A 27,673-nucleotide genomic window follows, 5' to 3' on the forward strand; every position below is an offset into this window, starting at 1 on the left:
TTCGAAGAAAACGTGTTTGTAATAGAAGACCTTTATGCGAAGTTCGGTTGTACGGTCACGAATATATACAGCGGATTTAATTGGCCCATAAGCTTTGTGATTTCATGGAGGTCGATACGTTCAGCATGCATTATTTTCATTTTCGACCTCACAAACAATTGAGTAAATCTTCTGGCGAGCCTTATTTTTGGGCCTTCTAAATTAGTAGTCCAATTTGGTTGGTTCGAATTCGTTTAGTATAAATAAATTTAATTCTTTATTATCTTAACACTTAAGCAGTATGTCGCAAAACATTCAAAATAGCTTGTCTAAATATCAATCGTTCAGATCCTTGGTCTGGTTGGAAGGATAGACGATGGTTTTATTGCTATTCTCGTTTATATCACGTGAATTTTCTTCTTCCGGACGCTCCTTCAGTGATGCACTGACGAGTTCTTTGGCATTACTCCGTGTTCTTTTGTTGTCGAAGAGGAGTTTCTTTATGTTGCTGAATGGAGTCTCGAAAAGAACCGTTAGAATGAAGGATGCTAGGAAAATTACTACGTATTCGTTGAGGTCCAGCTGGAAAGAAAATAAAATTTGAAATTATTATTGTGAGCTGATTTGAAATAACTTTGATTTATATAGAAAGAGCATATTTAGAAGTGTTTTAGTTCTAGATGGATAGTTTATGATTGGTTCAAGCTTTTAAAGAAACTGGCAGCAGTGATTTAGTCGTGTTTTAAATTTAGAGAAAACAGAGCCGCGCCAGATTTAAAATTGGCATTAGAACAATCACCAAAGGAGGGTTACTTAAAATTTCCGAAATCGATTTATTTTTATGTCAGATGTCTTAGAAATGCATGAAACGTCGAGATCTGTGACATAAAACGTTATTAAATAGTGATAAAACTAGAAATAATTCACAAAAAGATGATGTTTTGTTAAAAAAATATAAAAGAAAAAAATATATATAAAAAATAATACAAAAAATATAAAAAAAATATAACGATATTAAAAAATCTTGTACAGGGTGCATCATTTCTTATGTCGGTATTGTACTTTTATATAGTTTTGACATTTCTCGGTTGATTTTTCATTAGGACGTATAATCATGTTTTATTTAAAGTAAAGGCAAAGCAAATAATTGTGATTGAATTTAACTAATGTTGATATAAATATCGTCCCTGTTTTTGTGCCATCGTCCCATTTTATTACGGATACCCTGTATAGTCTCAAGCGTAACCCTGTTGATATAAAATACTGCGTGTACATGAGAATAAAGAGTGTAACTTACATTTACCTAAATTTTGAGGTCATCAGTCGTTACCTAAAATGGCGGAGATGCACTTTAGTTAATTTTGGGTAGGTTTTGACCCAAAATTAGGTAGCGGCTGGTAAGAGTAAATGTCATGAAGTGTAAGTTCGAGGGGTCGTTATATTGAAGTATAGATATCTTCTCAGTAATCTTTGTATTTTCTGCGAATTGCGGTAATGCTAAGTGTCAAGTATATACACAGGAAAAAATTATGAATTTTACAGGTGACATAATTCTACAACCGATACAATTTATAACTACTTAACGTGTCAAATGACGCAATATTCCATTCGTGCAGAGTTTTACAGGATCTGAGTGTTATTTGCAATTGCCGCTGTATGGATTTATATGTATCAATTATTCATCATGCAAATATATGCTTCTGTGGCTCAGTCAATTAACTGACGTGCTTCGTGATCTAATGTTTCTTAGTTCAAGTCGCACTGTTGCTAACGGTCTTTTGTTTTTTTAATTTCATTCGATTTCAAGCCGTGTAATTTTCAAATCACACAATTTTACATGTTCTTGAATTTAAATTTGTGTGAAATACGACGCTCCATTTATGCGCATTGTGAAATCACAAGACTTTTTCGATCTGTGTAGTTGAAAATGTTTTGAACAAAATGGCTGCAAGAATCTTCGTAAAACTGATCACGATTGACCACCATTTTAAATTTCATTAAACAATATTATTTGAATCCGACTTCCGGTTCCGGAGTTATGGGGTAAAATGTGCCAAAAAAATAAAATATGTGTTCTAACTTTTCTCAAAGATGGCGCGACCGATTTACACAAACTTAAGTTCAAATGAAAGGTCCTGTGGTCTCATACGTAATTCCTGAATTTCATCTGGATCCGACTTCCAGATCCGGAAATATACGATAAAGTGTGTTAAAATTTGTTTACCTTCACTGAAAAGGGTGAAAGACCTTAGAAAGTTTTCTAAATCGACCTCAAATCTTTTCCAATTGATAGTTTTTATCAGTAGACGGCCAAACAAACTGATTTCGGTTATTCTTTTAAGAATCGAAGAAAACTATTTTGAAGAATGCCACAGTATTATATATGATAGTATGATTGATATGAGACAGGCATCAATACACCACTAGGTGGATTAAAACAGGTTTTTTTATATCTTATACGTCGATCGTTGCCATCATTTTACTTACAGTATCATAAAAAATGCATTAAATTGGTATTTGTTGACGACAGACATATTCTACCATATAATTTAATAACAGAGAGTTTTTTTTTGAAGACTTAAACACTCAGTAGAGGTAAACTTCGAATAATCCATTAAGAATATTTTAATGGTTGTAAAAAAACTGATTTGTGGAATTCATCTGATGTTTGTAACTGTTCCATTATTTATTTATCTACACCAGAACTAAAATTATGGACCAGTACTGAATTTTGAAACTGGATTCAAGAACTAAATTCGAAACCTGGGGAAGGCTCAGAATGCAGCTGAGATTTAGGTTCGGTATTTAGACCCAACAATCAAATCATAAATTTAGTTCTAAAATTATGGAACTGAACTCATTTTCAGAACCCTGGTTCCAAATTTAGTTCTAGAACTGATTTTTAAACTTGAATTTGAACCTAAATAAAAGAACTGAATTCATTTACAAAATCTAGCTCCAGCTGAATTTAGTTCCAGACTGCAGGTTCTGAATTCTAGAAATGAATTCCGAAACTTAATTTAGGGAAAAAATATGAAACTGAATTCAGGAATTAAATTCTGATTCAGACATCATTAGGTGAGCATGGCGCCGTCAGGCGAGTCCGCATCGAATCTCGTACATAGAAGTAGGGGAGAAAAATGCTGAATTCGTGTGCTTCAAAATAACAGCTCTGTGCACCCATACAATTGGCATGATATCTGATGCCGTGAGATGGCGTTGCTGAAATGAAGATTGATTTCTGTCCAAGCTGAAAGGATCTGGTTTAACTTAGTTCAAAGTTTTTATCAGTGTATGAAACTTTACATATGTAAACAATACACTATGAATAAAATTTACTCAAATTTTCAAGTTTTTTTACTCACGAGGTTCAAAAGTGGCAGAAGATTTTCAGTGTGCCATTTTTATTGGATACACTCTTTAAACAATTATGAGATATTGATCATGTGATTTAGCTACGTACAACAAACGTTTCGCACAGACACGTTCTTCGAGCTATTACTCACAGTGATCAAATTTTTGAAACAAGTGGTGGGGTAGTAGAACTCAGATGTAAGTAGAAATGTATGATTGTACACTCAGGTTTCTTTTTACGCGGGAGAAACGTACCGCGTAAAAAACGCGTAACTTCGGAAATCCACGTAAAAAAACCTCAAAACTAAAGCAAATTTTTTAATGCAAAATATAATATATAAATGCATGAAACGTCCAGATCTGGTGTAATCTCAAAAAACAATTTTTTTTCAATAAAATCGACATGGACTTAAAATTTTTTTGATATTTCCGAAATCGATTTTTTTATGCCAAATGTCTTAGAAATTCATGAAGCGGACATCTGGTGTAATTTAAAAAAAAAAATTTTTTTTTCAAAACTTCGAATTTCGATAATTTGAGACCGCGTAACATCGGAAATCTGCGTAGAAAACTGCAAAATCGAAGAATTTTTTCTGATGCCAAATGTCTTAGAAATGCATAAAACGTCAAGATCTGATGTAATACAAAATTTTTTTTAATATCACTGTCAGAGAGTTGACTTAAAAAAAAAATTCGAATTTACACCAGATCTCGACGTTTAATGGATTTTTAAGACACAACAAGAGAACCGCATAACTTGGGATACCCGCGTAAAAAACGCGTAACTTCGGAAATCAGCGTAAAAACAAACGTATAAAAAAAACTGCGCGAAAAAAGACCTCAAATACATTATTCAAACAGCTCGAACTGTGGAGCTAATGAAGAAAAAATACAGTCGATTGTAGTACACAAATGTACAGTTCATTGCTTGAAAACTGGGGCGGACCATATGGAAAACTTTTTCGTTAAAAGTCTTTTACTTTACACCGATTTCTGAATGAGTAATTTTCTTTTGAAGTCATTCCGGTACCTGCTTGTGCTGTCAAATTGTTGCAGACAAAATTGCATCGTTCTCTCGCCACGTTACATCTTTCAGATCAGATAACTCTTCCTTCCCGTTCGACTTCATTTGATATATTGTATATTGATATTCATTTGATATATTGTATATTGAGAGAAGAAACTTTGTATATCATGTACTAAGTACTAAAAATTCAAGAACCGATTCAAAACGATCCTGCCAGTCTTGTATGACAAAAGTCCGGTAGAAACAGAACCGTTAATAACCGCTAGGCAAAATTCTCTACCGAAAACGATTGTTGCAAGACTCTTGCCGGAATTATGCTAGCATTTCGGCAAAAACCTTCTGGCAGACGCTACAAGGCGCCTGAGTGGAAATCTGCCAGGCACATGCAAACGGGTAGCAAAGAATTAAATAAATCATGTGAAATGAACAAAGATAAATTTATCATTGAAATGTATCTCTTTCCGCTTACCAAAACAGACGTAACGAAGTTGTAATGCTGCGCGTTGCGAATTCGCCCTACGTTGTAGAAAAAGATGGGAAATTGAGTCAGGTAGATGGCGTAGGAAATCTTCGTCGTCACTCGGAATCCTGACCAGGAGAACACATCGATTAATTTATCTGTAAGTGCAATGGAAAATTAGTGACTCGTCTATGCAAAGCGATGATGTGACCGATGGTACTTCTATATCCTAAATGCGAGGTGAAAACAGCCCACGCAAAGAAGATGCACCATGCGATTGGGGAAAAGGCGGCATAGTTAGCAGCGTGCAAAGGATCATACACGTAGTGCATTGAACCCATGGGGGCGGGACCAAAAAAGGCAAATGCTAGCAACAAACTGCAGGCGTACCATCCCAGACGCAGTTGATTCTGTGGATGAAGAAAAAAAAAGAAACACAAATATATGCACTCATTTGCTAATAACAATTACGATTTCTAATAGTAACACTAAAAGGCCAACAAACTCTGATGTCGGCCCATAACAATGGGTCATGTGGAACGGCACCACTCGTGAGCTGCGGCTAAAACGTGCTTTTCAACCGGGTGACGTCTTTTTGTCTGTTTTGCATAAAATTCCCATTGGAACTAACCATATGCAAATCACTTTGCGGGCTAAACCCCCACAAGCTCATTTCGCTGTGATCAATGTTCTACTTACCGGCGTTAGACTGATCGATTTGTAGACTCGACACGCGTAACCTAACATGACACCCATCAGATACACGGTGAGCCGGTAATACGGTAGAATGTACATGTTGTCCGCCGTGTCGAACAGTTGTTTGACTCTGGAAACGTGTGTAGAGAAAGAGAATTTCAATTGTTACTTATTGACCAAAGGAATACGATGTCCATGTGAACTTACGACGTGCCAAAATAAACGTAATTGGACAGCCGCAGCTTATAGGTTACGTAGAATCGGTGCACGGTTGAAATCAGCGCTAGGACAATCAGCGCCAATCCGCCTTTTTTCGGCCATTTCCAAATTAACCAGATGAACAACGGTGACACCAGGAACAGTTCCGTGTCGATGCCGATGTGATGCGTGTGGGTGAGGCACATGTTTTTGAATCCGAAGTAGTTGTGAATGAAGAGCATATTGCGCCACCAGTACTTTTTACAAATGTCCCCATGATTGGTAACCACAAGATTCCATTGAGGTCCGCTGCCCAGGAAGGGCAACACAAAAGTACAGAACAGAATCAACGCTCCCAGTGGTGGCGCTATCCGGAGAATACGTCCTATGTAATCCTGGTACAACTTGATGCGTTGATTTCGCATGAGCCGTCCGATGATCGAATATGTGGTCAGAAATCCACTGAACATGATAAACGGATCGGTGAAGATTGAAGCCGCGCGTCCGACTACCGTCCACGATTGGCCTAGGGTCTAAGAAGGATAACTGTAAAATCGGCTATCGAGTACAATATTGATCCAAACGGAACTCACCTCACTCATTGCCGTTCGATTAGCATATGGATTGAAAAATAGCGCCATCGATTTATGGGCAATGACTAGCAGAATAGCATTGAGAAATCGAATTCCGTGGACGCAAGCCACATCGTTAAGATCCTCCTTGACACAGAAGATCGTTCGAGTGTTTTTAATAAGCGAAAATGAAGTCAGCCATTTATCTAGGAAGGAAAGGAAACAGAAATTCATTAGAATTAATACTTCCAATGGGGTCGGTCCATTCAACATACTTTTGTTCTCTGATTTGTACTCGTACAGTGTTGAAAGCACTACTACCAGTAAGTAAACCAGAAAACAGATCCAAACTTTGACCGTGGCTGGCGTGAAGTAATTGTCCCAGATAGAGTTTTCAACAACACACAGCTCGGGTTCTACGCTCACTTTTAGCTGTAAACCGCTTCCTTCGACGGTGTCTTTGAGCATTTCGGTTAGGGAAAGTTGTACGTCCTGAGGAGTGCAATTGGCCGGCACGCATAATGCCCAGTTGATGGTGGAGAAGCGTGGTACTCGATGACCGGGCTGCAATGATGAATAATAATGGTGAAATTATTTTTTGTTACATTTGCTGTTGTGGTATAAGTATTGTGCTACAGTAGAAGGAAAATAAATAGATCACTAGCTTTGTCTGTTGAAAGTTCCATCGCTTCACAAAAGCTAGTGGAATGTAGAGAATTTCGAACCGTTAGTCTTATCTGTCATCTGTCATAGATCTAAAGCAGGGGTTCTCAAACTATTCTGGGTCATGGACCCCTTTACCAAAATTAACTTAGGCCTTCGACCCTCATTAACAAATTCCTTTCTTGCTTTTTTAATATTGATGTAAAATACTTACCAATTTTTGCGGATGGTCAAATAAACACAACTTTTTCAGCATGAATATTTCAAATAACAACATATTTCAAACAATAGGGGGTCGATTTCTATACCTCGTCGACCCCCATAGTCAATTTTCGTTTACTTCGATCCCCGCAAAAAGGATATCGACCCCAAGGGGTCTATATCGACCACTTTGGGAACCCCTGATCTAAAGGATCGCAAAAATAATGAAATTCACACGACATGTAAATCAATAGCACTATAAAAAAGACATCAGTAGAATCGAAAATTTTAATCGAAAACGTTCATAGATGTAAAACTGAATGAATTAGAATTATAAGACTATATATTAAAGTTAAAGAATTATAATGTAACTTAATATTCAATCTTTTGTCACAAATGCGTTAAAAAAAGATGTAAATTGACAAAACTTTTAATCTGTGTTTTATTTTAGCTTCATCTCATTTTGAACGTGGATGCGTCATTTTTATTTATACTAGAGTGCAAATATAAGTTTTGGCAATCGAAAGCGTAACAAAATTAATCCAGATTTTGATTTCAAATCACTTATTTTGTGTTCGATTGTATTTTACTATCATTACATCAATCTAACAAAACTGTTGTGAATACCACATTTACATCGTTATCATGTTTTTAATAGTAGTATGTGATTTTATTGAATTAAATTAAATTTATAGAAGTAGCAGGACTCGTATATTTGTTTTGTCGAATTACAATACATATTGCGTAAATATAAAAAATACAGTACATCGATTTTAATAAACTGTACACTTTACAGTACGCATATTATCTAACAATAGCACATAAACAAAAACAAGAACGAATAATTATCAGATAATTTCTTTTCGCAATCTCAATAGTTTTTCTTTTTATATCCCTTTTTAAAGGTATTTTTTAGTTCAATATGAATTGAAAACAGTACAGAATTGACGATGATTTTGATTTAGTGTACTCTTTCTTTTTGGCAGTGACAATTTCTACAAAATTCAGTGAAAGTTTTTTTTACGCGCTGTGAACATGAATGAGTAATGAATAAAACGCGATGAAAAGTGCTCGGGTTGACGATTCATTGCATAAGAGCGCTGGTCTTACAAGCCAGTTGTCGTATGTTCTAATCCCGACCTGTAAGGATTCTTAGTGTCAATACGATCGTAATACTAGCCATGCAACGATTCTGTGCGCTAAGAGAAGGCTGCGGAGTCTGTTGAAACAGAACGGCCAAATTCCACAAAAGGAATGTGATGCAGGAACTTTGCTTTATAATGAAAAGAAGATAAATAGCCAAATCCATTTATTGTTTGCATGTATTTATATTCGTTACGTATTGTCACTGTTCTTTCTAACATATTGCGGTATTGCGGCAAATCGAAATACGATGCGTTAAAAATTTAAAATTCTGTATTAAATTTTTGATTTGAAAAATGCAGCACATTTTAATGGGGAGATACAATACAAATCCAAATACAGTAAATTTAAGGGTAAAAATCAGTACGCAGTATTTGGGTCAAAATACAGTACAATACTGTAAAATACAGTACGGATACGAGCGTTACGCATATCTCTAGCACACAGTAGGCGCTGCATTTGCATGGCGCTTCTGATTTGCCGTAGCGATAACCTGCGCTCTTGTTACTTCTGCGTATGATATTCAAGCTAAATTGGCTAATATTTCTAATCAGCTGCATACCATGTTTTGTAATTATTTTTTATTAATGTTTTATTATCATTATAACAATTATTAATCACAGAACTTGCTGCTTCAATTGATGATATTACTTCACCACTTCATTAGTTCATCGGCGAATTTATTCAGCATGTATTTTGCAAATCTCCTTTTCGAAAATCATATCAGATATGTTCAATGGGCGAACTTTTATCTTAACACATGGATCAATAAGTCCCGAGACTAACAATGGAAACAACATTTTTTTTGCAAATTTTTTTTTTATTCATCAGCATAATCACTTTTTAGGGTGATACAATGGTTCCAACGTTTTTCCAATTTTTCAATACCATGTTTATAAAAAAAATTATCTTTCGCTTCAAAATAAGCTTCTGATTCAGCGATGATCTCCTCATTTGAGCCAAATCTTTTTCCCTGGGGAATTTTTTAAGATCAGCAAAGAGCCAGTAGTCACTGGGGGCTAAATCTGGCGAGTATGGGGGGGAAGCAGATCAAAGCCCAATTCGTTCAATTTCGCCATTGTTTTCATTGTTTTGTTCATTGTTGTTTTTGTTCCATCGAAAGCAATCGCGGCACCCACTTGGAAAAAACCTTTTTCATGCTCAATTTTTCATGAAGGATAGTAAATACCATTCCATATGATAGTGTGTCATCTCAGCAATCTCACGGAGCTTCACTTTACGATCTTTCATTATAATTTTTGTCACTTCACTCACATTTTCCGGTGTAACGGCTTCCACAGGTCTACCCGAGCGTTCCGCGTCATTTGTGTCGGTACGACCACGTTTAAATTCGGCGAACCACCGACAAATCGTTGCTTTTGATGGACAAGAGTTCGGATAACATTTTTCAATCCAAACAAACTACAAAACGACTTTACTCCAACCTCGATAACTCAGCTGTTTCTGGTCGGATCGACTTAAAATTTTGACCCGTTTCAAGCAAAGGTTAGTACTCTAGAAAGACGTGGTTACTGGTTTACTACGAGCGCCATCTCTGCTTTAGTCGCGGGACTTATTGATCCATGTGTTAAATATCATCGAGCAGAATGCTTGACAGTAAACTTTTCCCAACTGATTTTTCGCCAAGTAAAATCAGTTTCAGTGAGAATTGCGTTTGTAAAAACCAGTATTAAATTTTTCTGCAGTGAGCTTTCTGAACAATGATTGTCTGAGAATCACTTGTAAAAAATTTCAGTAACGATTCCTGAGAATTAGATTTTTACCCACCATATTGAACTCTAACTCTTAACCTTATGGAGCAATTCCATTCGAATTCGAAGAGATGATTTTTTTGGGTAGTTGTAGTCATAATTGTAAGTATAAAATTGATCTTCATTAGATTAACCTACACACAACTCTGTTACGAAAAGTACAGTTATTTGATAAGTTAATCAAATTTGGGATGAAATGCGAATACAATCTGGTACATGAGATCATAGTCGCTGTTGCTAGAAAGAAGGGCGAAACTTCTTTAAAATATTGTTTCATTGGATCGACTACTTTCAGATAAATTCACCTTCAGCACCAATAATGGCTTGACACCTTGAAAGCATGGTCTGGACGAGATTTTGGCGCATATTCTTCTCAAAACGACATCCAAATTTAGTGAAATGTTCAAGTTGAAAGTTTCCCAAATCATTTGAGCCCAAACGTTACCGATTGGCCTAGATACGATCGAAATCATGTCAATGTAATCAAGACGTTTTTAAGCATGTTTTTCTCACATTGTAAGGAACAGCTATAAGCAGTTCCTTACAATAAACTCTAACCAACACTTTTGCTTCTTTTCGGACATCATCGGTAAAACCGAGATTTAGGAACTCTCCGACATTTTTCATCACTTTGAAAAGATTCACCAGCTTGCTCATAAATTCTTTCGATTTTCGCTTGTATTTTGCTTGGGTCTTTTTAGGACCAGATCGAATCAAAAACAATTGCCGGTTGATTCATTATTTATTTATTTATTTATTATTTATTTTTTATGACGGAACATGCAGCACAATACTTCTCAATGTGCGAGAAAATCAAACTAATACCATTCTACTTCACCGATCACGAGCAATCATGACCACGCTCTTCTGAAACCGACTTTTACATAGGTTGTTTGATTATTCTGATTTTGTTCGAATAATTTGCATCCAACGATAATTTTTGAACGGTACAAAATTCGTTGGCTACAAGTACAGAAATAAGAGGAACAAGTACATAATGCACATGAACAAGTGTAGAAGGTACAGGAAGAGGTACAGAAAGTGACAAAAAACTGGAATAAAGTGCAGAAAGTACTAGAACAAGTCCAAAAATTAGAACAAATAAAGTTCAGATAGTACATGAAAAAGCACAGGAACAAATACAAAGTGCAGGAACAAATACAGAAAGTTGAGAAACTAGTACAGAAGATACATGTGCAGACAGTACAGGAACAGCTACAGCTACAGGAAGTACAGGAACAGGTACATAAATTTCAAAATCAAGTACAGGAAGTACAGAAACAAAAACAGAAAGTACAGGAACAAGCACAGAAAACACACAAACACAGGAACAGGTGCAGGACGTTCAGCAAACAATACAGAAAATACAAAAGCAAGAGCAGAAAACACAGGAAGAATTAAAGAAAAGAAACAAGCCATCACCGTGAGAACCGAATTTTGAACGGGGCCTTGGAGGGCCGAGTGCCATATACCATTCGATTCAGTTAGTCGAGATCACCTTCTTTATTCCTAGTGGCGGTAATGATGCCTTTCTCATATTACTTATATTCTCAAAAACGTCACTAGAAGATTCTGTGAAAGATTTTTTTTTCAAACTTGAGTAAAATCAAAAACTTCCTTTAAGTCTAAACTACCATAACCTCTTAAGTTGCAAACAGTTATGTCAAGTTAATATGAATTTAAATTTGGCACGCTATATAAATTGAACAAAGCACGCTGTGTGCTAGGTGGAGGTGTTTTCTTCTTCCGTATCAGCACGTACCGATTCGTACCGGGTTTGAATAATTTTGTATGACAGTTTGAAAGTTTTGACACTCATCCCCCTTTAATTTCGGAACCGGAAGTCGGATATGAATGAAACTGTGGAGTGTATCGAAAATAAGCTATACACATACATTTATGTTGTACGCATGTATTTGTGATGGTTTTTTATGCTCAGATCACAGCATGCTGTGCGTTGGGCTGTCAGCTTTCGTTTGTTTGCTTGTTTGTGCGGTTGAAATTCTGCGTTTTCAAAATGTCGCGTATTGAAAAGAAAGTGAGAATTAAGGTTCTGGACACATGGCTAAGTGATAAAGGTAACATATTACTATGCGAAAATTGGCGAAGCGGCTTGGAATTCATCATGCCAGTGTTAAAACCATCATTAATAAGCTTGGGGTACACTATTCTTTGGATAAGCTACCAGGAAAAGGCAGAAAACCCGGTTCTTACAACCCGAAACTGGACTAGAAAGCGGTATCTCTAATCATGAAGAAAAAATCAATATTAAAACGTGATTTGGCCAGAAAAGTGTGTCCGAGTGTCGGAACCCAAGTAGCAAATGTAACTTATTGAAATTTCAAGTGGTTCTACAATTGTTTTTTATGTTAGATATGTTCAAAAAATATTTTAAATATATTAAAATCGGTTGTGCAACTTATACCTGTTAAGTTTTACGATAATACCGAAAAAAATCGCTATAGAACAATTTTCAGTATATCTAAAACAATTGTGCAGCAAATCACCAACTTGCCCACGTTGCACCAGCAGTTATAGAAGCTCTGCAAAAATTTCCACATCGTCATGTAAAAACGAAGTAACTAAAACAATTGTTCAACCTACAAAAAATTTGTCTGTCATAATTGTATCGGACTCAATATTTGCCGAAATTGCTGTATATCTCTTGTGAAGAAAAAAATAGTAAAATTATGCTCTCCACAAAAGTAAAAAATGATAAGCCGTTGAAAACCCCGCAGTGAAAACTATTTTGCTGCCGAGTCCACATTATCTTAACTGCCTCATGAAATTTAAGGTCAGTGTGTGCAGTTTTCTTCATTTTTAGAAAAACAATTCGAAACTTGCAAATAAGTTGTACCAGATTTATCTGCTTGAAATGAACGCAAAACTTGCCGACATAAGAATATTGTCATAAAAGTTTCAGAAATACAGCATTACATACGCAATGAAAACAAAAATCAATCAAATCATTTGTATTCGGTTTTCAACTCGCGAAAAAAATGAACAGTCCTGGCATCACTGATCAAAGATATTGAACGAAAAGTTAAGTTTATCATAGTTACTCTCATAGTTATATATTACCGCTTGAGCAACTTGTTCTTGCAACTACAGCACATGGGATCAACAAAATAATACCTACAGTGCGTATCACAAATGTCGGGTTCACTAAAATGAATGACTAAACTGTATTGTTGTTTAAGTCAACTTGTTTGATAAAAATAAAACAGCTGTTTTGATAAAAATAAAAACAAAAATTTCTCTTTTCAATATAACCTCGTTTCCTTTTCAATATAACCATATTTCCTTTTATTTAGGTAAAATAAATCATTACGTTGGGTGAACCATTTTTTTCAACACACTGTTACCCTCGATGCCATATTGGAAAATATTGAAGAAAAATTCATTTCAAGATTTTTCAGATTAATTGAAACATCAATATGATTAAAATCGTCTGAAAAGGTGTATGAATGTTTGATAACTTTCTTATACATATTTTAAACACTCCCGTGATCATATTCATTGAAAATAATAGATTGTTATTTTCATAGAAATTGATGTGCAATCATCAAAACACGTGCATTAAAAGGCGCTTGAAATTTTCAGGCGTACAAAGACATGTTTCACCATAAAAATGCAGTTCGTTGTTGATTTTCTATTTACTAAAACATAAAAGATCAATTCTACAATATGCAGTATTACCATTTATTTATGTGCAGAATATTTTTAAAGTTCCATGTTTGAGTTACGGGCAGTTGTATTGAAAATCAAATGTGAAACTTATTCATTAAAAATTATGTTTGCTATGTTTTTGTAAACATCAATTCAATTCTTGTTTACATTTCGTTGTAGTTTCCTTGAGTTCACAATTGATTTTTCGCTGAATTAATTGCTGCATTTGTAATGGGATCGATGCATGAGTTTTTGTATCAGTTTAATTGTGAATAAATGTTCGTGACAACAGAAGAACTTAAAGATATGTTGCACAACACAGAAAAATTGCGCTTTTTCCATAACACAATAGTTACTACAATAGTAATATGAACTAATTTGATAAATTACACAATCAGTAGAAAAATACAGGACAGCAACATAACGTGCTACTTGGGAATGATCCAGCGTATCAAGAGGCGAAATCACCTGAAGACCTACAAGAAGCAGAATATCTCGAAACAAAGTGTAGAACAGAAGAAGCGAGCAGCAACAAGGGCCCGGAAATTGTATTCGCGTCTTTTGCATTGTCCGGATGCATGCGTTTTGATGGACGATGAGACTTATGTAAAGGAGGACTCAAAAACCCTTCCAGGTCCACAATACTTTACTGTCGTCGTTGGGGAGGATGTGAGCGATGCGGACACGTCGATTCAAGTGGAGGAATTCGGTCGAAAGGTACTGGTATGGCAAGCAATATGTTACTGTGGTTTTAAGTCAACCATTTTTCACACTACCGGAACTATAAATGCAGAAATCTATCGATCTGAGTGCCTCCAGAAGAGATTGCTGCCTTTATATAAGAAGCATAGTACACCTCCACGGTCTTAGGCGGATTTAGTGTCGACTCACTATGCCAATACCACTCTCAATTGGCTTGCGAAAAAGGATATAAATATAAATTCACCAAATTGCCCTCAGCTTTGACCCATCGAACGTTACTGGGTCTTCAAGAAGACTGGTAAGGCAGCTGGGAACATCCAGGAGTTCGAAAAAAATTGGGCTCAATTGTCCAAAAAATGCGATGCAACACTTGTCCAGAACTTGATGAAGAGCGTTCGATCAAAAGATCGAAAATTCGTGAAGGAATAACTTAAATCTCGTCCGGTTTTCATTATGCTCAAGATGAACCTCGTACAATAAAGGACCAATTTATAGTTTGAATAAAATATCGTTTTTATCATAATTTGAAAGAAAAATTTGTGGATAGCTTATTTTCGATACACTCCCTATTTGGGAGCATGGAAAAGCCCGCTGGAGATCGGTGCGTTCGGAAGCTGAAACCGAGGACTAGTAGTCCCAAAGTAGATTTATATAAACACTAACCAACAAGGTCTACCATTGAGTTGAATTTACCAGTGAGATTGATCAAAAATTGCACTTCGTTTCGCCATCACTTTTGAAAAAATACTCTTGAAATTGAAAAATTTTCACTTATTACTTCACCTATCGCGGAACCGAAAGTCGGATCGCGATCAAGTTCAATAGCGATCCATGGGACCATAAAACCCTTCATTTAAAAGGGAGTTTGTGGAAATCGGATCAGTCATCTCTGAGAAAATCAAGTGACATTTACTGACAGCCATACATATATACACACACTAACACACATACACACACAGACATTTTGTGATCTCCACGAACTGAGTTGAATGGTATATGGCACACGGCTCTCCGGGCCTCCGTTCAAAAGTCAGTTTTCACATGAATGAAAAAAGTCGCCAAGATATGCAATCTTCTTAATGATTAAAATTTTAGACATTCCACTCGATTAAGTCTGAACTAAATAACGAATCATTAATCCTCGAGCATATTAATATTATTTCCATGGCATCAAAAAACTCTAAATTGAAGCCACGAATGAAATAAAACTTCAAAAACGATTGTTTAAACAAATAGACAATCAATCAATCAGTCTATCAATCAATCAATCAATCGTTCAATAAATGATGAAATTAAACAGCATTTTATTTCAAAGTAGATGCAAATTCCCGGTTCACTGTTGAAGTTATTCATCCCCATAGTGTTATTAGCAAGACATACAGTTATTATCATTATTAATAGTGATTAATTAAACTTGATCCTCACTATCCGGCTTCGTATTATCCCTGTAGAATGTACGGTGGCGGGTGCTGGATTACGGTTAGTCATCTGTTGTGATTGCTACCAAAAACAGAAACAACGCGAAGCACCAAACCCCGAACGAGAAAACTAAACGGTGATAGAAACCCGGCTTTCATGCATATCTAGTTGCATAGCCGCAAATGACATGTTGAAGACAAGTTGTCTAACCAGTAATTTTGCACGTGGGCGAGGTGCCGCACACGAGCCTCCGAGGCTTGATTGATCTTGAAAATGTGCAACCTTCGACAGTTTCACGAGGCCGCTATTGCATCAATCTTATGTTATGACCAACAAGTACAAGTAGTAGCAGATGACAGATGTTTGGGGGATGATCAATACCGGATTAGAAAACGCCGGCCAAAGCCGTTGAAATATTGTTCTCATGATGTGTTTTCCTGTACCGTGGGAGGGTTGGACGAAACGTTCTGAAGTGATACTACAATACTTACATCGCCGAGATCGCTCGTCAGAATCCCGTGAGACTGCACCAAGTTGAATATGTGCCGGAGGAATGGCGTGCTCGAGACAACCTTCGGTTGTATGCCGGCCAGACAGTATCTACCGCGGAGATGAGCTGTTTGGCTTTTCGAGCCTCCACGAACGTTCAAGCATTGATCGTAATCACCGTACTGATTGATATTTCCATTGAGAACACCGGAGCTCAGTTTTCCCGTGGCGTCGTGCACTGCGGTGATTGTTGGTATTAAACAGTCGTACGTTTCGATAGTGGTTAGCTCATGTACTTACTTCGGAGGGCCCACAACTCCATGGCACGGAGAGCGGTAAGGTACGATTTGGCCGCGCGGCTGCATTCCGGTGACACCTGCTTGCTGTAGGCGGGATTGAACGGTGAATGAATCGAGAGAAACGGCTCGATCAGCTTGGAAATAGACTCTGTGACACAAAGAGAGAGAGAGAATGAGAACATTGATGAAAGAAATTATTATGAAAGTGTGTTTAGGGCAATCAGTTATGGCAAACGTGTTCTACTATCGCTTTTCTTGTAGGTTAAGGACAATCACAGTGTCTCGGTTAAGGTGATCTATTCGAGTCTAAATTTCCATAAAAAGTCATTTCGTTGCGTTATTTACATTTGGTGTCACGCATTTGCTCCACTTATTAGAGGTGACGATTTTACTCGAAAGGTTGCGATTAGAAGAGAATATGAGATTTATAGTTAAGATTTATGCATTTACTTTTTTCATACCGAAGCTTGGATTCTGGTTTCGAATTTGAATTAATCGCACTTAATCATGGTGTGTGAGATGGATTGCTTCTTGAAAGGAAACAAAAAAGTTTGTGCATCAACTAGTAACAGATCGGCTGAAAAGTTCGTATCGTTTCTATGAGAGGGCGCCACTAGAATTAAATCCATACCATTTTCAGTTAGTACCTACCTTCAAAAGATATGTGTATAAATTTGACAGCTGTCTGATTATTAGTTCGTGAGATATTGCATTTTGAGTGAAGCTACTTTTGTTATTGTGAAAAAAATGAAAAAAAAGGAATTTCGTGTGTTGATGAAACACTACTTTTTGATGAGAAAAAGTGCCGCCGATACCAAAAAATGGCTTGATGAGTGTTATCCAGACTCTGCACCGGGCGAAGCAACAATTCGTAAGTGGTTTACAAAATTTCGTACTGGTCATATGAGCACCGAAGACGATGTGCGCAGTGGACGTCCAAAAGAGGTTGTTACCGATGAAAACGTAAAAAAAATCCACAAAATGATTTTCAATGACCATAAATTGAAGTTGATCGAGATAGCTGACACCCTAAAGATATCAAAGGAACGTGTTGGACATATTATTCACGAATATTTGGATATGAGAAAGCTTTGTGCAAAATGGGTGCCGCGTGAGCTCACAATCGATCAAAAACAACAACGAAAAACCATGCTGAAATTGAACGAATTGGGCTTCGAATTGCTCCCTCATCCACCGTATTCTCCAGATTTGGCCCCCAGTGACTTTTTCCTGTTCTCAGACCTCAAGAGAATGCTCGCTGGTAAAAAATTTAGAAGCAATGAAGAGGTAATCGCTGAAACTGAGGCCTATTTTGAGGCAAAGGACAAATCGTACTACAAAAATGGTATCGAAAAGTTGGAAGATCGTTATAATCGCTGTATCGCCTCTGTTTGCAATTATGTTGAATAATAAAAACGAATTTTGGCAAAAAAATGTGTGTTTCTATTAAACGATACGAACTTTCCAGCCGAACTGTTATAACCTACAAAATGAAACAGATGTACTATTTTAGGTGCTTCTGGAATCGGATACCAGGATAGTCGGACTTATTTTGTTTGGTCTTTTACCTGAATTGACAATCACAATTGACAATTTATTTAAACATAGGTTTGTGAAAATCTGCCAAGCCATTTCCTAAAAAGTGAATGAGTTCCACTTTGTTATACATGAAAACTATTTTCTGTGCTTCTGGAACCGGAAATCGGTATACAGGATAGCCGGAATCGATTTATTTGACCTTCTTCAGCAAAAACTACCGATTAGAATAGTTTTAACCCCAGTATACAATTTGGTTTTGTTTTTTGCTTCGCAAAGAATTGAAAGTTGGATTTTATCTTAAAGTGCAAAAACATTCAATGAAAATAAGAACAATCTCACCGATTACTCCATTACTGTCAAATCGGGAGTCTAATCTCCATGACCACTAGTTCTACGTAATCACCAATATCGGTAATGATGAAAAGACTTATTAATCCAGTGTAGGCTAACGGCTCCCTATTTCATCTGAGCTCCTATTTCCATCTCATCCCTTTATCTCATAACTTTGAACATGAAACATATTTTTCAACGTACCTGAAGCAAACTGTAAAATGCTTTAAAATGTTAATTTCAGTTCAGGAGGAACTTTCTCGTTTAAATAAATGGTTTTAAATCCTTTAGTAATCGTTTTATCCATTTAGAACAAAGTCGCTTTCCAATCTTGAAAACATTTTCATCTCAAGTTTTGCTGTTCGTCATGTTTGTGAACCAATTGATTCGTTTCAAAACATGATCACTATTTCACATAATTACCTCACTTTTTAATGTTGGATGACTTCATAATTAGTAATGTTCACTTTTCAACGATGGAAAACTTCTAAAATTACCTGTTAAACAATAAACATCTTCAAAACTATGAGATGAGAATTTGCACTTGAAATATTGGATTACGATTTGTTTTCATCGCATTTGGCTGAGGTAAGGCTGACAGGTGTTCTCATAATGTTATGAAAAATTTTTTTTTCTTCCAATTACCATCAACATATTTATTTTTGCTATTCGTGACATTAGTTTAATTATACTTCAATAAAACTGTTTCTGCTTCTAATATTAATAGAAAGTACATATGTGTTGAATAGAGTGACTATAATCAGAGTGGCGACAGCTGTTCGTTTGGAATGACAGCTCCCAGTTCCAAACGAGCAAACGACCTGTCAATTCAATGTAAAGCTAATGGAATGTTTTGAATTGTTGCCAAAATTACGGATGAGATGTCGTCACTCTGGTTATAGGCACTCTAGTGTTGAATACTAATGAAATAATCATTATAGCAAATCTAGTAGCACTGGTGTCATTCCGTCAATATACACGCTTAAAAATAGTTACTCAAAAATGAGTAAGATCCCACTCATCTATAGAAAAAGTAGAACAACTCTAATTTAGTAACTCCTTAGTTACTCAAATTCGAGCTCTTCCGCTGGAAACGATTTTTGGGTAAAATCTACTCATTTACTGAGTAATGCTTTATTTGCCCATGTGCCAAAAATAGAGTAATTAGTTAAATTCTGAATGAAATTTTATTCCACATATACCAAATTCGCGTAAAATTGCTCCTCTTTTGATTGTATTGTATTAAAATATTAAGTAATTGACACGCAATACATAAAAAAAATCATACTGTGTTCATTTATTATTCCGTTTACAATTGATTTCTAACATCGAGATATCATATCAAGCGGCGATCGCTTGGAGTAGTGTGTTAATCGTAGCTTAACACACATGTCAGTACTGCTCAGACACCAATCAGACACTTGTTCCTCATAAATGACACACTTGAGCATATTTGTTTCCATTCTGAAGCACAGTACGGATCCCTTCTGGACACAATAACTGCGTCGATGGCACAACCAAGAGGACAGTCTAAAAATTGTGGTTTTTACAGACACAACACCGTTTGTGTTAAGCGACTCACTCTTGAAATACGCGATCTCACTAACAAAAAATAGAACCTGTTGCTACAAATGGTTATTACAACTTTTAGTCTGATCTTGCGAATAGTAACATAAAAACGAGTTTTTGCGTTAAACTCAAATTTAGAGTAAGAGTTACTCATTATTATTGATGGTAACTACTCAATTTTTGACGTTTCCATGTATCATTTGAAAATGAGTAACTAGTGTTCAAACTCTGAGTAACTTTTTCTAAGCGTGTAACGCTGTGAATGTGGCGTTGACATAATTACTGGTTGCCAGCATGCTGGTGTCAGTATGATGACATGCCAGTAGCTGGCAATGTTTACACTATTGCAGTTATTTATAATTTTTACCAATTTTACTAGCAAGAAATTGCTAGTAAAATTGGTAAAAATTATAAATAACAATGAAATATATCCTTTAATACTTAAACCATCATTCTCATGTTTTTTATTGACCCACTTTACGCGAACGAATGCTTTTAACTGAGAAAAACATAGAATACGTACAAGAAGTACAATATTTTTATTCTGTCGCCATCTTGAATTTCTACACTAGCATGAAATTCAGAACGATCAAAAACTTTCATGTTGGCAACAATCAGCAGCTGGCAAGCGTTTACATTATGCTGGTAGCGTGCTGGAGCCAGTATACTGGCCTCACACTGAAAATTATTTCTACCTATTTTTTGAGGAGAAATCACTCGTTGTCAAGCTCTTCTATAAGCTACTCAAAATTAGGTCGTTATATACTCAAACTTTGAGTTGATCGGTAAAAATGGGTAGCTTGCTACTAAACTTACATTTACCTAAATTTTGAGGTCATCACTCGTTACCCAAAATTGGGGAGATGCACTTTAGATGATTTTGGGTAGGATTTAACCCAAAATTAGGTGGCGGCTAGTAAGAGTGCAGCATGCTGACATCCAGCACAAGTGTAAACGGTGTGTGTGTTTCATCGGCTGTGTATCTGATATTTTCTTGACTTCCGGTGAAACCCTCAACGAGTGAACACGTCGTATCGTGTTAGTGCGGTGAAAATTCAAGTATTTCGCGAGAAAGAAAGGATTTTCATCCGTACTTCGGTGACTCCACGTTGTCACATAGCGAGGGTTTCACTTGTAGTCCAGTGAAAAGAAAGTCCATTGGACTATAAACGAAAGCTAACTGGCAATATAGCTAAATCGCTGTGCCATCAATCGGCGTCATCTCAAGTGAGGTGACGCCACCAGAAGTGAAGAAGAAGAAGAAGATATTTTCTTATTTTTGAAAGGGCTGATTAAGATTAACCCCTAGATGACTTACAGTAAAATTTTAAATGTAAAACGAAAGAAAACGAAAACAACCTAATAATTTGTTGAAGTCGAATTGATTCCAAACTGGTTCTAAATATATCGTGTGTTTTCTCACAGTTGACATTAGGACCATTTATTTTGTTTCGATTGTTATCGCATTTGCTAATTAATAGAATGCATATAGGACCTACGATAGGATGAATAAAAATCCAATGAGATGAAATTATAAACTGACATATCAGAAGTGCTTTTAGCTGTTTTTGGAATATTTAGTTTAATATACAAGAATGGAAATATGAAGTTTAGTTTGATTTCCAAGACTGGAAATAGCTTCGATGGGTCGAAGCTGAGAGCAATTTGGTGGATTGATATTTTCTCAACGAAATTCATACCCTTTTCCGCAAGCCAAATTGAGAGTGGTTTGGCATAGTGAGCCGACGCTAATTCCGGCCAATACAGTGGAGGTGTACTATGCTTCTTATATAAAGGCAGCAATCTCTTCTGGAGACACTCAGATCGATAGATTTTTGCATTTATATTTCCGGTAGTGTGAAAATGGTTGACTTCAAATCACAGGAACATATTGCTTGCCATACCAGTAAATTTCGACCGAATTTCTCCACTTGAATCGACCTGTCCGCATCACTCGCATCCTCCCCACCGACGACATACAATTTCCGGGCCCTTGTTGCTGCTCGCTTCTTCTGTTCTACACTTTGTTACGAGATTTTCTGCTTCTTGTAAATCTTCAGGTGATTTCGCCTCTTGATACGCTGGATCATTCCGACACTCGTTCCTGCTTTTTTGGCCAAACCACGTATTGACATTGATTTGATCTTCATGATTCGAGGTACCACTTACTGGTCCAGTATCGCGTTGAAAGAACCGGATTTTCTGCCTCTTCCTGGTAGCTCTTCCAAAGAATAGTGTTCTCCAAACTTATTAATAATGGTTTTAACACTGGCATGAAACCGCTTCGCCAATTTTCGCACAGTAATATCCTTCTCACTTAGCCATGTGCCCAGAACCTCAATTTTCACTTCCTTTTAAATACGCGACATTTTGAAAACGCAGAATTTTCAACCGCACAAACAAGTAAACAAACGAAAGCTGACAGCCAAACGCACAACATGCTGTGATCTGAGCATAAAAAACCATCACAAATACATGCGTACAACACAATTGTATGTGGATAGCTTATTTTCGATACACTTCTTATGGCCGGAATAACACAATTCTGTTCACGTTATTTTGAAAGGTTTCCATTTATAGATTGGAATTAAATTCATTTATTAATTGAAATTGAATTTTGAATTCTGTGTAATAGTCGGCTCGGAATAAACTCTGCTGCCAACGGATTGGTTCGAAATTCTGGCGGAATTGAGTGAGTTAATTTGAATTTGCTCGTATTTTCCTCTTGATTTGTTTGCATTTCACAATAAAAAATATACTGAATACTCATAATTGAACAGAACAATATCGTAAACTAATCTACAAAAAGTGCTTCAAACTCTGGTGCATCATATTCCTCCTCTGGGTAATCACAAGCAAACATGAGCGTGAACTCTCGCGGATGCAACTGTTGGCATTATTGGTGGTCCGGATCAAGGTACGCGTGTTCTCATAATTTACTGTGTTCAATGAAAAATAAGCAATCGTTCATCATGGTTTTCCGATGAGTAAGTGTTTATTATCGGTTCACAATATGAAACGCATATGGAAAGCTTCAAGTTCAAGCTTGTCATGAAATTTAGAATCAGATCCAAATACCCTTCAGCAGTCATGAGATTAGTAGTAGTTGCGCATAATTTGCATTCATTGTTCACTTGGTTTCAGCATGTTAAAATCATTATGAGTGTCAATGAAGATACATGTTCTTTAATCGTTCACAATTAATTTCCATGAACAAATAAGTGTTCTTTTCAATGAAAGCAAAAGCAAAGAGACGAATGCTTTCAGTTACAGTGAATATTAGATTTCGATAAAGCAGGGCTTCTGCTGTAACCAGCATTAAAATCTTTTTGTACCGCCAAACTTAAAAAGTAAAAATCAATTACAAAAGCTGACAAAGATGTTTTCAAATGCTTTGGACTAATTTTCAACTTAAGGTTAATATACCTATTAGTAAATGTTTTACTACTTACTTTGGTTACTCGAATTTTTGTACGTCGCGAAAATCAGAAGTTCAGCCGACCGGAAGTTTATGTTGCCCGGCAAAGGGTATCGAAAATGTACGTAATCATACATTTGTCTCATTGTGCAAACTGTCAAGTCATTCTTTTTGTTACACCCAAATGGGCACAAATGAAGTTCGATGAGTTGCATATTAATGTCGCGATACGTAGCTGATAGTGACGTTTCATTTCATTCGATTTCGTTTGCATTGAATGAAAATAATTTCGCAATTATATTTTTTCAGTGAATGCACCTGAATGAATGATTTAGGTCGTTGCCTCGTGCTATTTGGAATTTCCGTCTCTATTGAAAAATTTGGAACAAAACAAATCTTCGATTTCACAAGAATTTGATAAGATATTTATTTTCGTAAAAAAAATCATTTGAGTTATAAACATTATGGAAAATTTCAGCAGGCATCAAACTTCCTTAACTTTTGTGCCTGCTGCTATAAGGTGTATACAAACACATTTTTATTAATCGGAATTAAACCGATTATCGGGTTTTCGTCCAATCTTTTGAGATTAATAAACTACAATTGGGTTATGATTTACAATTTTTTTTTTTTTTCATTTTCGTCGTCTATCCCGGAAGCTCGACCTTTATTTTTTACCCTATCCATCAAATTATGTTCAATCAATTAATCAGAGTTTTTTTTTCTTTTATCTCAATTTTTCCAACTTCAGCTCAGTTCTGATAGTTTTGGAATATTAGCGTTTGAATTTGGATTCATATTTTGAATACAAAATTGATTCCGTTGATTCGGTACCGCTATAACACGTTTCGAGCGAAGTGGCTGGATGTTAAATCAGGCCAAAACGGAATTGATTCTTCATGCTTTCTTATGACTGGCGTCTCTTCCTTTCACTACATCCGTCAATCGTCTGTCTGGTCAGAAATTACTTTACATGTAGCAAATCTTTGGCGTTACATTCATTTTGTGAAATTTGGCTTTCGTTTCGTTTATTTCTACTTTCGAACATCCTCCTTACGATTCCGAAGTACGGTAAAATATTAAAATTTTTGGAAAACTTCAAAACCAACCGATTTTTCGGCGAATGCAGTTTATTTCACAGACTGTTTGTTCACTGAATTATCCGTTAGTTTAACTGATTGAACTTACCGAAGTGTTTAGTATTTTGTGTGTAACATCGCACTTAGACTTGAAAATTTTACTGTCCATTCGACCACTTCAAAATCACTTATTGCCTTTCTCCGAGCGTTTAGACATTAATTGAAGTTGTATTCGCAATTGCAAGTTTCAAAAGTTACATAATATTATCGGCTTGCCAACTTCATCGAACACATCGAATGGTTATTGGGGATGAACAATGGATAATCTATGATACTCCCAAGAAGAAAAAACATCATACTATGGTCGGTCAACTGTTGCATCAGTTCGCTTTCACATCTTGTCCAAGTCAGTCGATATAACAAAATCGCTTACGTTCGGGACGGAAGAAACCAAGTACAGTATTGTGTAGTGAACAATCGAACGACCTCGAACTGAGTGAACCAAACGAACAAAAGCTACCGCCGACACGAAAGAATACAATTCTCGGGTAATTTTTCAAAAGGGCGTATAAGCAAGTGACAGTTTCTCTTTAATCACTCTCTCTTTCGATTATTGTGATGTGAGTAAAAAGATTTTCTTTGGTATCATTATTCTGTTTGAAAGTCGAATGTTTCGGGTATCATTTCATGCAAAGAGTTGAGTGATAAACGTGGAAACCGCTTGGTAATTAATAGAAGAGAAAGTAAACAAAGAGAGAAACTGTCACTTGCTTATAATCCCTTTTGAAAAATTAACCGAGAATTGTTGTTGACTTCAGACAGTGCAAAATTCGACCTTCGATACGAGAACTTGAAAGTTTGCTTAAGGAGCAAATGCATCTTGACATTAAACGTGTGCATTTACTTAAATGCAATAAGACGAATAATGTTGTTTACATCCAGTTTTATAAAGAGGTGGATGCAATTCAATTCGTCAAAGACAATAACAATGTGCACTATGTGGAGCACGAGAACATTAAGTACAACATTCCAGTATACATGGATGATAGTTAATGCTATAGAAGTGCGTGTGCATGATCTTCACTCAAGTGTCACCGATTCTTATATTCGCAAAACTATGTCCCAATACGGAGAAATTCTCTCTATCGAAAAAGAAAAGTGGAAGAATTTTTTCCCCGGTATTCTTAATGGCGTACGTTTGTTACGCATGCGCTTGAGGAGGCCTACTTACATTGTTATGTGACTTTCGGTCAGGATACAAGAATTCCGTGCAAATCACTTGTTACCTATGGCAATCATTGCCAAAAAGCTGTTCACTACGATAAGACCCCCGATCCTCGTTGGATGGAAATGGAAACTCATCTTCCCCTAGAAAAAGGGTGACAACGAGATCCAATAGCAAAAAAAAAAATGGTAAGTTACAAAAATGTAAGCAAATCGGCCACGTAAAGCTTTTACGCAAAAAGGCAAGAATAAAAATTTTATTATAAAAAAACCTGTTGCCATCGAAATTGCTTCAAATTTGGATCACCTCAAAAGACAAGACATTTTTTCAAGACGAAATTGGAAAATTGTCTGAGAGATGGGGAAAAGTAGTAAGTTGCGATGGACGATACTTTGATTAATCGTAAAATTTTGTTTATTTTGAAATAAATGCATCTTTGACCTCAAAAAAAAAAAAAAAACGGATCGAATTAACTAGTACTCCCAATAATATACTGAAAAGTGAGGTTGAAGGTTGAATGTTCTATATCTAATGTTGGCTTATCGAACGTAGCTCTTTCTGAGTTTGCTTCTCGTATTTTGTATATATTGTAGATTATGGACATTTTTCGTATTTCGATAGAAGTGAATGAAAGCAAAAATTGAAGAGAGTGAATGAAAGCAAAAATTCAAAACAACCCAAAATTGTGTAAAGAGAAGTCACAGATAACAGCTCACATATGAACTGTGTGTTAAATTGGCTCAATCAGCGTGGCGAACATTTGCAGATGTCACCACGATCGACACGAGGTGCCACCACGATTTGGGTGCCACTTTCACTGAGCAACAATTTTGGGTGCAACATTCACTACACACTAGATTTCTGTTTTGCTGACAAGTTTAGTTTTGTTTTATTCCGATCGAATTCTCGTGGAATTTATGCGACATAGAAATAAAGTTGTCTTTAACACTTAAGGAAATCGCGTGATAAGTGTGAAAATTGTTGTAGTTGGAATATTTTCATAACATGCAGGAGGATTTTGTTATCGTTCCGGAACGTAGTGGGACGTTCTGAAAGATCTTTAATTTTTGGAAAAATCTTTTGTTATGACTTATATTCTCGAGGATGAAAGTAAAATCGTCATAATGAGAAAATAATTAACGAAGGATTGCTCACCTGCATCTTCGGGATCGATTTCCAACTCGCTTTCAACCGTTTTCGTATCCGTTTCAGCAAACTCTGTCCGAAACTTATGTCTAACACTGCTGAGTAAATACTCATCAATTTCACTCAAATTTCCACTTGGAACGGTTTTATTTCCCGCCAGTGGTGGGCTCAAGTTTTCCAATGTTTTCGTACTGACAGGTGTTCCGTTTCGTTTAGCAACATTTTCTAGCTTTGGCACTTGCGTTGAACACTGATTCGGTGAATTGTGACACTGTTCTCCAACGGACGAAGTGGCAAACGTGGCGAGTCCCAAAATGGTGCAAATTATGTTCACATACATTGTTAGATAATCTGCTAGACCATTCAATCACTCAATCTTTTCGGCTGAGAATTAGTACTGTCATTACAGCTATTCTAAAACTATACTCACTTCTCATTACTGATTGACACTTATGTTGCACCCTTTGAGGGTTTTGATCGTTTCATTCTTCCTAGAATGGTCTCACTATCACTATCACTTTTGATGGTCCTTTTTGTTGCTGTCAGTTGCACTGTGAACTCGTGGAAATCCTTTGGACAGTAACTGATTTCCCCCGACTCGACATGCGACCCACTCCGCGGCGGCTCAGAACGAACGTTATCCAATCAATAGTTGAGCAGAGACTGATGCGGGCTTGATAGCGTTCATGTGACTACATACTTCTCAGTGCCACCAACGCGCAAC

The 27,673-nt window shown here is 36.4% G+C and overlaps 1 protein-coding gene across 1 annotated transcript; it reads right to left on the reverse strand.

Moving 5' to 3' along the window:
- Window positions 1-80: 80 nt before the first annotated feature.
- LOC131425792 (O-acyltransferase like protein) lies at window positions 81-27,645 on the reverse strand. Its single transcript, XM_058587952.1, has 10 exons — window positions 26,959-27,645; window positions 16,645-16,791; window positions 16,347-16,582; window positions 6,562-6,850; window positions 6,308-6,492; window positions 5,724-6,247; window positions 5,520-5,646; window positions 5,041-5,230; window positions 4,830-4,978; window positions 81-561 (listed from the first exon to the last, which is right to left on the reverse strand). The coding sequence occupies exons 1-10, from the start codon at window positions 27,287-27,289 to the stop codon at window positions 316-318; spliced, it is 2,424 nt and encodes an 807-aa protein (XP_058443935.1). The 5' UTR covers window positions 27,290-27,645; the 3' UTR covers window positions 81-315.
- Window positions 27,646-27,673: the final 28 nt, after the last annotated feature.

The sequence above is a fragment of the Malaya genurostris genome, chromosome 1, assembly GCF_030247185.1.
Source record: "Malaya genurostris strain Urasoe2022 chromosome 1, Malgen_1.1, whole genome shotgun sequence".
NCBI lineage: Eukaryota > Metazoa > Arthropoda > Insecta > Diptera > Culicidae > Malaya > Malaya genurostris.

Bases quoted from the DNA above. Each gene is read 5' to 3' on its own strand.
- LOC131425792 (XM_058587952.1), bottom strand. From the start codon at position 27,289: ATGTATGTGAACATAATTTGCACCATTTTGGGACTCGCCACGTTTGCC. The intron at 16,583-16,644 runs GTAAGTACATGA...CAATCACCGCAG, and splicing joins GGAGTTGTGGGCCCTCCGAA to TGCACGACGCCACGGGAAAA. The intron at 6,248-6,307 runs GTGAGTTCCGTT...TATCCTTCTTAG, and splicing joins ATCGAACGGCAATGAGTGAG to ACCCTAGGCCAATCGTGGAC.